This window comes from Neolamprologus brichardi, chromosome 1 (genome assembly GCF_056152115.1).
Source record: "Neolamprologus brichardi isolate AB-2024 chromosome 1, ASM5615211v1, whole genome shotgun sequence".
In the NCBI taxonomy this organism is placed as follows: Eukaryota; Metazoa; Chordata; class Actinopteri; order Cichliformes; family Cichlidae; genus Neolamprologus; species Neolamprologus brichardi.
The window spans coordinates 17,897,012-17,910,891 of record NC_142104.1 but is presented as its reverse complement, the minus strand read 5'-3'; the positions used below and the strand labels follow the sequence as shown (position 1 = coordinate 17,910,891).

At 40.4% G+C, this 13,880-nt stretch overlaps 1 protein-coding gene across 1 annotated transcript; it reads left to right on the top strand.

Annotated features, from left to right (window-relative positions):
• Nucleotides 1-4,787: 4,787 nt before the first annotated feature.
• On the top strand, nucleotides 4,788-12,086 carry nrn1lb (neuritin 1-like b). The gene is made up of 3 exons (XM_006780044.3): nucleotides 4,788-5,010; nucleotides 7,799-7,949; nucleotides 10,980-12,086. The coding sequence occupies exons 1-3, from the start codon at nucleotides 4,956-4,958 to the stop codon at nucleotides 11,281-11,283; spliced, it is 510 nt and encodes a 169-aa protein (XP_006780107.1). The 5' UTR covers nucleotides 4,788-4,955; the 3' UTR covers nucleotides 11,284-12,086.
• Nucleotides 12,087-13,880: the final 1,794 nt, after the last annotated feature.

Below are 13,880 nucleotides of genomic sequence, written 5' to 3'. Positions count from 1 at the left end.
GTTTAGAAACCCGTGCTCTGACTGTTGTTTGAATCCAGCACCACCTGAAAACCTGAATGTGATGGCCATCTTTGGCCTGGTGAAATCATCTTTCTAATTACACTGTATGTTAAATTATATTTCTAAATGTCTGAGAAGCTGTTTTTACCAACTTAGCTAAAGTGAGTGAGAAGGTTTTTTGGCCCCACAGTATTTTGTTGCTCTTCCTCAAAGTTTTACACAGTTTTTTGCTGGCATTACATTCAGAATAACAGAGAGAGGACTTTATTTAAAAAATAAATCTCGATTTTATTGCACAAAACTGAAATTTCTAATCTAATATTGCACAAAGAAAACAAATGAAATGTTTTCTCGCTTAAATGTAATGAGTGCCTTCTGTTTACGGCTTACACTGAAACTGGGTTGTATAATGTCAGAACAAAAGATTAATTTTTTATATCTCTCTCTCTTTGCTAGTGTAAATAACAAGCCTAAACTGATTAAAGGACCAACTCACCAAAGAGAAATCACTCCTCAAAAAATGATCTCTAGTCGTATTTTGCTTCAGATTTACTAAATTGATAAATTAAGACCCAATTTGTCAATAAATGAGGCCAATTACTAGAAAATAGTGAATTCAATTACACATTCTGACTTCTTGCTTTAATGCAAATATGATTTTATTTTTAAAACAGCAAAGTGTCATATTTTAGTTGACTGGAAACTGATTCTTCATCTTGTCCAGTCCAGAGTTTCAGGACAGCAATAATCATCTGTACAGTCGGAGTCTGAAGCATGATTTTTACCCTCTAGATGGCGCTGGGATAAAAGCTTGAAGAAGAGAAGCTTCAGCTCCTCTCTTTATGACCTAATTTGCTTGATCTATCTATGTGTGGCCAATCTGATGCTCATTTGCTTAATTGTTACAGATTTTAAGGAAGTGAAATGCTAATTATCTCAACACGAACATAGGCATGTAATGCAGTTCCACCGCTCACACTGGAATGGGTAATTTTTGAACACCTAATGTATTAATGTGAAACAGAGAAAGGGGTAGCGATGGATGAATGGATGGAGAGAGAGCATTGGAAAGAGCGAGGATCCAGATCCTAATCTCATCTGGATTTATCTTTTCTACTCCCTACAGTGTTGCGTAAGGCCTTAATCCAATGCTGTCAATCAAACTTACACAACTCTATCTTCCTTCTTGATGGCTGTTACCACTGCAATCAGGCCAAATGACATCTTTTCAAGGCAGGTTTCATTGTTTAGGTACAACAATGAAAGCAACATGTGATTCTGAAATCCACTGAAATAAGACTTTCTGTATATAAACATGGAAAATCTTTGAAGTGTGTCAGAAAGGGTGCCTTTATTATAAGTAATCCAGGTCAAAGTTTATAGTTTTGCTGGTCATGATCTAAAAAAATTAAGGAAGCAATGTTAGATTTATAGAAAAAAAGTTGCATGACATCCTTTTGCAATTTCCTATAGCTATATAATAATCCACCTTTATCTTTCAGTGTGTGAGTCTCGATCAGGGGGGTCATCCTTGGACAGCTGACAGTATGCAGAATTGCCATTTAAAAACTCCGTCATATCCTACTAATGCTGCTACTGCATATTTTGTTTTTAGTGTGAATACTTAGTGTGCTACATGTATATCAATATTCACATCTTGTGTATATTGTTTTACTTGTAAATTGAAATGCTTGAAACATTTTCTACACTATTAATTAGGCTTTCAGTTTCCTTTAGGAACGTACTTTTTGATAATAATAATTACCGAATAATATTTAATTATTTTAATAATTCTTTTGACATTTTATATTGAGCTTCTATTCATCAGATTGTGTTTAAATACTTTGTGACACTTTAAAGCTTTGACTTCCTGTATTAAAAGAATAAGGAAAAACTACATTGTCCTTTTAAAACAAATCGAATAAGAAATATTATATCTGGAATCTTCTGCAACCATCGTCTCAACTGCTCATGACAAAGCAAATCGCAGCTCTCTGCAGAGCTGTCCAGGAAAACGCTGGTGGAATCATCACGCAACAAGCTGGGTGTCCTGCGTGAGGCAAACAGGACAGTTTCGCAACAGCAAAGTAACCGTGCATGGATCACGGCTCTGAGCTAAGTAAGTGAGCAATGAAGAAGAGGAGGAGGAAAACGGTCAGCGCAGCACTTCACAAAAGTTGTCAGCAGGAGTCCTCTTTGAGGAGAATCTCACAACAAAAGTTGTTTTCAGTGTGGATTGGTTTTAATTTAAACATAAGGTCCAAACATTTAAATATAGCATCAGGATAAACTGCAGCCGTTCAGGGGTGTGGCATATTAGGACCCTGAGCACAGGGAAACTCCCGACATTGGCTGTATCCCAATTCAGGGTCTGCAGCCTTAAAGTACGCAGCCTTAACGGTCCACAAGGGCCGCGTACTCAAAGACCGCTAAGGCCGGATGTGCAAGGCTTGTAAAATGGGACTGTCTAGCCTCCGTCGCGCTGCCCAGGTTGCCTAGCAACTATCATACAAACAGCTGGAAACGTTTCATACAGCATTGTCCGACATGTGGCCAACAGTAATGTTTTAATGTTCTTCGTTATTAAACATTTGCACATAAATAAGTGACATAATATTCAGTACTTACTTAAAGTTTAGTCTTCAGGCGCCCCTCATCCGCTGTTTTTTTCCGGCAAAATTATCCACACCCACCGCCGCGCTATGCATTCTGGGATATGTTGGGCCACGAAGTCTACAATCCTAAAATACATCCTTAAAATTCAGGGAAATGAAGGACGCATTTGAGGGCCGCATTTCGAGCAGCCCTTGAATTGGGACAACCTTCGTCGCATCGCTGTGACATGATCGGCCTTAAAATGCGCCCCATAAGGCTGCAGACCCTGAATTGGGATACAGCCATTGACTCCCATCAACATGCAGAAATAATTTAAGTTAAGTCTTATTTGATTGGTCCTGCCTATAGAAACCCTGAAGACTGAATAATATAAAGTCCTTTATTTGGACAATCACAAAGCATGTGAAACATGGACATCACTTCCAAATCTCAAAAATGAAGCCAAAGTTCTTCAAAGCATGCAGTCTTTGGCCAACAGAGGGCGACTCCTGTGCTTACAAAAAAATAAGACTGAATACAATTTTAGGGGTAAAACAGTCCTTCAGATCCTTTAATCTGTGAGCCTCTTTCCTAACTTCACGTTTTCAGTTGCTAGTTTTGCATCTTACATAAAATGGGATTATGTTTACTTTTAAATCTGCTGTCCCGGTTAGAGCCAAAAAGGAGGTTGAAGGAACCCCCCCCCCCCCCCCAATAATTTCCAGTTTGATAACATCAGGACAGCAAAAGTCCTCAACTTAAGGATTCACAATTGTACTTCACTAACCAGTGGGTGATGTTACTGTGAATACATCCATTGTTTGGCTATATATAAACAATGGAATTTCTTTTTTTTAGAATAGCAAAAAAGTCTAGATAAGTTCACCCAGTTTACAGTGCAGTGAAAAAGTATCTGCCCTCTTCATGATTTCTTTATTTATCCTGAAGCAGCAAAGCAGGCCCAGACTAACTTTTGACCACCACCATGTTTGACTTGGTACGATTTTCTTTTTAAGAAATGCTGTGTTAGTTTTATGCCACATGTAACAGTAACTCAAACCTTCCAAAAAGGCAAACTTTTGTCTCGTCAGTGCAAAGAATGTTTTCCCAAAAATCTTGGGGATCACAAAGATGTTTTTGGGCAAATGTGGGTTCTTTCGAGACTTTTTGGAAGAGTTATTGAAGCGCTTCTTTGGTAACAGTGGCCCCTCCTGGGAAGGTTTATCACAGTTTGAAGTTTTCTCCATTTGTAGATAATAGCTCTGGAGTCCCAAAGCCTCAGAAATGACTTTGAAACCTTTCCCAACTGATAGATGTGAATGACATCTTTTTCATGGCACCGTAAATGTTACACATCTGCAATATGGCATTGCAAAGAGATGAATTTGATGAGCTAATGCAGATGTTTCCAGGAAGACTTTTTGCCAAAGTAGCTCCAGTGATGTATCGATTCAGGGCAGCAGCTTGGGACACAGACAGATTACTCTGCAGTCGATGGTTGTTCTAAGCCGCAGATTAACAATGGGTTCCTATTCCTCCTGTGTCGGTATGCAGATGTCAACCAGGACTTATACTAATGCACAGAGTGTGAGCCATCTGGGAGGGTGAGGAGGGGGACGTAAGATGGAATCGCAAGGAAGTCAAGGAGTAAAGATCACAATCACCCATTTTCAACAGTTTAACAGTTCTGTCTTCGTCTCTTATTGTCATAACCCAAAAAGCGGATGAATTCTCTCGTGGACTGAGGCTATTCCCAGAAGGCGCTGTGGAACCACATTGGACTCCCAGGTGAGCCTGACTGTGTTATCCTCACTGGGATGTCATCCATCTGTGCACAAAAAAATCCTCCTGCCTCCTGACACCTTTAATAATGGTTTGTTTCACTGTTCACTTACAAACTCTGTTCAATGGTTAAAACAGATTTTTGCAACAGGTAGGTGTCACACAAGTGTGAACAGCAAAATCATTATAAGATCATATATCTGGGTTTCAAACAAGTGTTCCAAATACTGAAAACCGGAAATGAGAACACTCTAATCCACTGTGCTATGATGTGATGCTCTCATTGGTCTGTTGCTCCAAGCCTTCCCAGTGCACACACACACATACACATACACACAGGCACAACATCCTCTTACTCTCTGTGATGCATTGGTCCCTTTCACTGTTAATCCAGCTGGGTTGTGCCTCCGTGCATTGCTGCACTTTTGCCATCTGATAAATTCCCCACGGACGGTCGGAAAAATCACATTTTAGGCCAGAAATTTTGCACTTTTTGGATTTACGTCAAGTGGGAGCTTCACATCAGAGCCTCTTGCTCGGGGGTGGTACTCGGCTCCACGGGACTTCTGAGCCAAACAATGAAGTCCCATCCAGGTAGCTCGACGGTGCTGCTGCCCATCGCCCTCTGCCTCAGTAAGGAACTTGCCGTACTCTCCAGTTGTAGTGTGACCGTGTTGTATGTGTTTGTGTGCAATCCAGTCTTGTGGGAAAACTTTGTAAGTGTTGAGTGTGCTCTTCACTGCCCCAATTTTGTCCTGCATCTGTATACGGATATACAATTTTTTTTGCTCTTTCAGATTTGTCAGAAAAGGTCCAGAGAAGTTCAGATGGCTTATAATGGATGTTCCCTTCAGCTTGTTCTGATATTAATGAGAAAGGCTTTACAAATGCGCTTACCTTAATGAAATGCTCCCCAGGCTGTTTGTGTGTTTGTGTGTGTGTGTGTGCATGCAGAAAGGTGTACAACATTGTGTATTTGAGTGTGAACACCAATGGAAGGAAACTAAGTAGATTTAGCTGAGGACAAATTGGAGCCTTCTTTTCATACCACGTTATATTTCTGCTACAACACATATTAAATTTTATCTAACCTTTACTTTACTGTAATATCTTTCAGATTAAAATCTTTTTTCCAAGCACACATTGATTAAAAAAAAGGAAACAATAAAATAGAATAAAATAGATACCAGTGCAATGCAGGATATCAATTACACTCTTCAGTTACAGAATCTTACAGAATCAGGAAACCATGTGAGTTTCGAGTCAAGGTTAAATAAATAGTCTTCAGAGCAGACTGAAGAATATATTGTGTTTTTTACTTTGCTACATTTATTATATTAGTATTAATGTTATTCAGTATTTGAATTATGTAGATTTGAGCATATATAACATAAAGAACACACAAAATATGTTGGGTTTTTTTTAAAATCACAAATCAAACTACTCAGAAGTTCATAAAGGTACAGCCAAAATGATTTACTGATTAACCACTTTTTCATTTTGTGCTCAATTTTTTTGCTACTTTTATATTTGTTCAGAGTATCTGTGGCTGGATTTCTCACAAAGTTTTAAAAAAGGGTAAATAAGTTGATGCAGAAGAAAATAATCAGTTTCAGAAGAAGCTCGGGCACCCTGTAAGATGCTTGTGGTAATATTTATTATTGTATAAGTTATATTAAATATATTTATTATATATTATTTTATATTTTATGTTATTATCTTTATATAATGTTTTTATTAATAGTAAATAATGCGAATTCTGCTTCCACCTAGGCTGTCCTAACATTATAAAGGTTTTTGGGGTTGACTTTTTAACATAGCTACATAATGCCCTTGAATAATTGCCAGAAGGATGTTTCTGCAGAAAATTAAGGCATTGCAGTGAACACGACCTTTATCCTTCTGCATATAAAAGTCACAACATCATCATTTTATCTCCATTTGTCATTTGTGTAAAATTCTGTCTTAATCGGAGCTACTGAGTTATGACAAAGCAACATATTTATTGAGATCACAATGTCTTTGACCTTTGAGTGCAGAAATGTAATCAGTTCATCCTCGAGTTCAACTGAACATTTGTGGAAAACACGAAGAAAATCCCTGGAGACATTGTGCTCATGAGAACACTTTCCAACAACCTGGAAACATAATGCAATCAGCCGTGACTGCCAGTGGTGGTGAGGAGTGCAACCGCATTTTATGAATGAAGCTCATTTGTGGAAAAATCTACCAAGTTACATGGAAATTTCGCAACAGGAATTCATTACATTTTTGCAGAGACAGCTATTAAAAAACATCTGCAAAGAAAGAACACAGAGAAGCAAAAGCAAAACATCAGGGCTTTAATGATGCAGCTAATAACGTGCACTGGCATTAGGCAGAAACAAGGTCGTCTTAGACTGATTGAATCACAAAAGTTCCAAGTGGCGTGTGGACAAAAGGCAAAAATGTCTGAGATGTCACCAATTTCTGAGCTAATTTTTTAGACAAGCGGTTTGTTTTTGCAATGCATATTTAACTCTTGTTTTATATCCTCTGGTCAAATGTATACAGACAGCCAGATCTCCTTTGGGATTGCTGTTTAAGCTCTGTTCTTTAATTCAATATTCAGTGATATATAAAATATGATCAGTGTTCTTTAGACCCTGTGTAAGCAGCTTGTCCAGAGCCAACAGTAGTTCTGAACCACAAAGGCAGAAATTAGACAAACTGCACTCAGTCACATGCAGTACATTAGAAAGAGAGCATCCAAATTTCTGTGGAAAGCCTGGAGCCAGAAAAATGAAGGCTGGTTTAGCATCAGATTGATGTTTATGGTTTTAGGGCTGACCCTGGAACAGCTCATCAGGTCTGCTGGCAAACGAATGTGTTCGAGGCCAACGACAAACTGAAAGCGATCTTGCAGTACAGATTTACTCCCAAATCAGTGCTCCAGTCAGACCTTGTGTCTCAGCTTTTCAGGAAGGTTTCAGTGAAAACTCAAACTACATAAGGACATGTTTTATATGACATGTTATATGTGGACTGACCGAAGCAACCATACAGCTTATACATGGCTTTATAGTGCTACATGGAATTTGGCTCTGAGGGTGTATAATCCCTCCAGATGAATGGAATACAACATATTTCTGTATCTGTTTGATCCATCTAAGAACCTGATGGATCACAACTATGAGCATACAAACATTGTATTCAAATCCTCAACAATCTAGTGGTTTTATTTTTCTCCCATCATAACCTTTTAGTTTAGTAACACTGTATTCACAGTCTCCTCATGTATGCATTCATTTCTTCTGCACTGAAAAAAGGAGTGTTTTATATGTCTTTAGTGCTCAACTGTGAGAAAGAGCATCGACCTTCTTTAGATAAAATGATCTTTTTGTAGTGTTCAAATATTTGTGTCTTGTCTTTCCCTCTCCAGCAGGCTTGGTCCCCGTGTGTCTCAGCGCCGCAATCCCTGTTTCATGTGGTTCCATCTACAAGCGCTTTGCTCAGTGTTTACTCACACTCGGGGACAGTTTAGTGGACACACAAAAAGAGCAGAGCACACAGGACATCGATGCCATCTGCAGGTGTGTGTTTGTGTGTGTCAGTCTGTCAGTGCACGGTACGACTGTTAATCTGTCTTGAAGTTGCTCTGATCAGTTTTTATAACACCATCACCAGAAACTTTCCATTCCAAAACATAGCAAAGCCCTGCTTTGTAGTCTTTTTTTAATGTTATGTTAATGAGACTTGAAACTAGTGACTGAAACCACAGACCCTTTGGGAAAGTGTTCACTGAGGTCACAGATCAAGAGCTGAAGGGTTGTGTTTCTTTGTCCTTTCAAAATATTTTTTGGACTCACCTGTTTTTAATGCACACCAAACATGTTATCGCAGGATGAATTTATGAATCAAATTTAGTTTTTCAGTTCCAGATAAACAGATCTGACCAATCAGGCCACTGCATCTGGCAACCAGTGAGCTTGTAAGTTAAAATGCCAGTGATCTGGAATTGGTAAGATAATACTGGTTTACCTCAGACACACTGCTAGTTGCTGCTCTGGGTCAACTGGCTCTCTGCATCCTCAGAAGTTGTTACAAGTCCTCCAACAACAGCTCAAACTGCCTCATTGACATCCATAAATATTAGGGGTGCAACGATACTCGTATCGATATTGAACCGTTCGATACAGTGCTTTCGGTTCGGTACGCATATGTATCGAACAATACAACATTTTTTATTTATTTTATCAACTTTCCTTCTGACGGTGCTGTCTGTGTTGAGCGCTCAGTGGATCTGCGCTCGACAGTGCAGCCTAGGCGGAGTAGTCGAACGCAGATTCACTGAGCGTAGGGCAAACTAGCGAGACAGAAGCTAGGCTAGTTGCAACATGGCAAATTGAACCTCCCCCACCCTCATTCAGATCTAGCGTTTGGAACTATTTTGGTTTTCATGTGAGGTATGACCCTGAAGGTAAGCGCGTCATGGACAAAAGTAAAACAGTATGTTGGATGTGCCAGCAATGCTCAATTGGTGGGAACTAGTGTGTTAGCGCAGTTAGCTCGTTAATGTGTTGACGTCTTCCAGCCCCACTCATGAGGCGATCCGCGGTAGCTCGTTAACGAAGATTTGCCGTGTTGTGATGTTAACGTCATTTCAGATTAACGCTGACAGCACTAGTGGGAACACAACCAATATGACTGCACATTTACTCCGACATCATCCTAGTGCAAAGACAAAAACAAGCACGCATGCTACAAACTTTACCCGAGTCATTTAGACAGCCGTTAGCACATGATTCTCCTTATGGGGACCTGATATGTTTAATATGCTGCTGAGAATATAGCCCAGAAGAAGCGTATAGTATAGCTTTTATTTTGGAAAGAGACATTTCTCCATAATAAACTCTCTTTTCCAAAGATGAGTGATTCCTCAATCAGATACAGGGCTCGCAAAATCGCTAGCCCGACGTCCTGGGGCTTTTTTCCAGTCGGGCTACCAAAATCTATCTCTGCCCTGCCCGTCGGCCTATCGTAGGAAGGAAAAATATATGTCAATGCTTTTGCATTCTTTCGGAAATGTAGCTGGGTAATTATGTCATTGGCATCGGCCACTGTCAATATGTGACATACTGAAATCGCGTTTGAATTTGCGCTTGTTTTTTGCTTTCACTTTGCAATCGCGTGAACTGTGTATAGAGAGCGACAGCACTGATTGGTGAGTGATGATAATTTGCGCACCAATTCCTCTGACATCGTCTTATCAATCGTTAGCTTACTATGCAAACATGACAAGTGAAATCTCCCGCAGCTTAAACATGTGAGAGGTTGATCGCGCAGAGAATCGCTGAGCGTCATGTGAGTGCCTGTGTAAAAGCAGCAGGATATATATTTTAGTTCTGCTGAGCCAAATAAGACAGGTCAGGGTGAAGAAGTGACAAAATGGAAAAGTTATGACAAATCACACTATAAGGCAAAAAGAAAGTGCAGCTTTATGGTTTCATGGACAAAAGAATTTCTGTGGCTGCAATATGACGAGCTAAATAACCAGGGCTGCACATAAGTGGTCCGCAGGTGCGCATTCGCTGTCAAAATAAAAACGCGCACAAGATAAGAAGTTGCAACGCGTGTTTGCATACATAAGATTTTCAGGAGGAGGACAGACATTTGTTTAGAACTCTTAAAGATGTCGAAGAAGCTCCTTTAAGCAATTACTGTGATGTTCCTCCACCTCCAAAGAAATGTCAGAAGGAGTCCGAACCACAAAAGAAGCGCGTATTCTCGGAAAAGTGGTTGCAGGAGGTGAGCTGGCTTCAAACAAATGATGAACGCACAGAGATGTGGTGCAGAATGTGCCGTGAAAATTTAATAAATGACAAATTAATAAAAAGGCATGAACATTTTTTTTGTATCGAAAAAATATCGAACCGTGACACCAAAGTATCGAACCGAACCGAACCGTGAATTTTGTGTATCGTTGCACCCCTAATAAATATGTATGAAAGCAGCCTTCTCATGAGAATCGGCTGAATCTCAGTTTGTTACGATTTTTGTTTAGAAACATCAGGGCCAGCTCATCAGTGCTTGATATACTCAGTTGCTTAGTGGTGCATTTTTGAGGAAAAATGCTTCACAAAAATATATTTACAGTGTGTACACGTCACACAAACCTGCTTCAGAAAGATGGTGCATGGGGATCTGCCTGGCCCGGGAGCCATCGCCAGTCCCCTTCAAGGCCTTCCCCAAACCGCAGCTCAATTCATGTCCAAGCATTCACTTGTACCTACTAAAAACACTGTCAAACCTAAAATGAGGACGTGGGCCCAGTGAGTGAAATAGTTTTTTTTTTTAACAATGCGCTGTGTGCAAAGGCCTTAAGAATAAACATATGAAGCTGGAAGTAAACATAGGTCTCCTTCGAATTACCAGAAAATGAGCTGTCTTAAGTCTGTGACCCAAAAGTGATGTCAGAGGGTCCTGCAGGACACCAGAGAAGTGATAAACCACAGGAAGTCAGCTACTTATCAGCGCTGTAGTAATCTCATTACTTTACTGGGTTATTATTTATGTTATGTGTTGGAGATGCTAACCTCTCTTCCTGTCCTGGTTCTTTCAAGGTCCTGGAATGCATTTCACGTTTGTGCCAACTCAGCTCTGGCCGGCTGTCCTGGAGAAGCAGCAGCGGTTTGGGAGTCTCTAAGACAAGAGTCCAGGAAGACAGAGTTTTCTGGAAACCTCTACAACATGTGCGCCAGCCGCACAACGCTCCCACCCAGCACCGTGCCTGCAGCTCAGAGCCCCCCCACGTCCGACCAGACAAACCAGGAAACACTGAAAGGGCAAACACACAAGCACAGCCCCACGCTCTTCACTGTACTGCTCCCTGCGTGCAGCATGCTGCTAGTTCCGCTCAGGAGTTAGTTAACCCATATTAACCCTTCGGTCAGAGTGATGCCAGCAGGCCGTCACAGTCCTGCTGCCCCTACAATTCAAACAAACAAGGGCACACAATCCATACAAGTCACTTTCATCATAATCCTTAAATAAGGATTGCTATAACTGGATCAGTTTGAAATGTTCAGTACACTAATACAGCATTGACGCATTGAAAAAATTTGAAGACTTGCCTTCTGTCAGACAGAAGCCTCTTACATGAAGTCCACCAAGTTTTCAATCACTGCAAGAGTTTAAATGATTTTGATTAAATTCGCATGATCTAATATTTATTATTCTGTTAAAGAAGAACGAACAGTTAATGTAAGGAAGAATAAACCCTTTCCCCACATCTCTTTAATGAGGCAACTTAGCTGAAAGAAAAGCTCTGGTTATGAAAAATATATATCTTTTAGCCCTGCTGCAGTTCATCACCAGTGTCCCATGATTTGAGGACAAAGGAGATTTTGAGGCATGCTGTAACGCCAGGTGTTCAGATCTGCGTGCAACCTAATCAGGTGTGATCCGGAGGAGAGTATTATCAGCGAGGGGGGTGAACTGTGTTTTTGTGCAGTAGGTTTAAGTCATCACCCTGTTTGACTGGTTTAACGACATGAAATCAGATTTATGTGACGACAGACTCTCTGATGTGCTGCTACATGTTATTATTTCATGTGACTTTAACCCAGTTTAAAGATGTCTCCTGTGGGAACAGTGTGCACATGTCTCAATAAAATGCACAAAAAGCATGCAATAAACATTTCCTTGGACAGTAATAAAGCATAAAGGAAAACAAGCACATTAGTCAGCAGTCTGAGTCTCTTTAGTGTGTAATTGTCATTTGTAAGAATGTTTTTAATTTCTTTCACTGGTTTACACATCACTGGTGTATTTGCTGCATCATTTTCTAGTTTTGCATTATTTAGTGGGACATGCAACTTTACGTCACTGTGATTTTTCACCATGGAAGGTATGTTAACATACATGACACAATCTTGCTGAGTGATTGAAACTATTACTTATCCTAAAATCAAATGCTTTGAGTCAGGTTTTATGTGTGTGTGTGTGTGTGTGTGTGTGTGTGTGATCTTAATACCTTTAAGCTGTTTCATAACAGCAGAGTCATGATTAATCTCATCTATCTTTATTCATCCACTGTGTAGCAGGTTGCACCTCAAAACACTTAAAATCAGTCTCAGTGTCCTCAGAGCAGATAAACACCGTAGGTAGGAAGACTTGAACATCATGTGAGGAGTGATGACTGATGCTGTGGCAGTCAAGGGAACCTCAGGTGGACCTTAAATACCTTTAATATTTATCAACCTCCAGATTATCCAAATCTCACAGGTTAGCCTGACCAGCGCTCTTTCATAGTTTTAAGTGTGTACGTCTCATTCCATTTGCACTACAGATTAGAGATGGACCGATCTGATATTACCTATCGGTCAGATACTGACCTAAATTACTGGATTGGATATCGGAGAGACATAAAAAATGTAATCCGATCCATTAAATATCAAAAAAGCACCTCACAAAACTTGCGACACGGCGTAACTCGGCCCATAACCCGGAGCAGTATGCATCACGTGATAGAGCGGCTGTGGCATGCGAGACCTGTCCCGGTCTGGTTGAGTATTTGGAGCCTCGCTACATTTCAGCTCCGAGAAAGTTATCCCAGAGAGAAGTAAAGCAAGTGTGTAAGTTCATCTCTGAATGTTTGTAAAGCATTCCAGCGTTTAGCTTAACAACCGATATATGGAGCGACTGCCTCTCTCTCCCTCCCTCTCCTGCTGCTACTTCAATCGTGAAACTGATCAATGATCAGCTGATCAGCTTTTCTGTCGTGAGTCCGTCTCTCTTGTTTGTTTATTGCCCACTTCTCCAAAAGTTGATTCTGTTCATCTGGACGTAGCGTTTTCTGGGAGAAACGTTTCGTCACTCATCCAAGTGACTTCTTCAGTCTCAGCTGACTGCAGGTTTCCCCAATCTTATAAACAGTACATTTGCATAATGACTGAAACCAGCCCAATGAAGGAACAATGGGCTGTGAGGTCAGTTCCTTAATCATAATTATGCAAATTCTCATGACCATTGATCAACAACCACTGACCAAAACCCACTGATCAAAGACCACTGATCAATGGCCATGAGTACCATTCACAGAGAGTTGGGGAATGGCTGCAATCACAGCATTGTAAGATGGCGAAAGATGTACCCTTAACTGTTTATAAGATTGGGGAAACCTGCAGTCAGCTGAGACTGAAGAAGTCACTTGGATGAGTGACAAAACGTTTCTCCCAGAAAACGCTACGTCCAGATGAACAGAATCAACTTTTGGAGATTTATTTTCCTTTTTGAGAATGCATCAAGACATTGCCCACTTTGCGCCAGAAAGAGGAAACCAGCGGCTGAACAACAGCAGCACGTTTAAGCTTGATAATCTGTTGTTAGAATTTATTTAATATTACTTTCTACACCAGGATCTTTTTCTATGTAGCTGATGGCTGGTAACTGTGCAGGGGCGGATCTAGCAAAGTTTAGCCAGGGGGGACCGATAGGGCATGAACAGGGAAAAGGGGGAACTA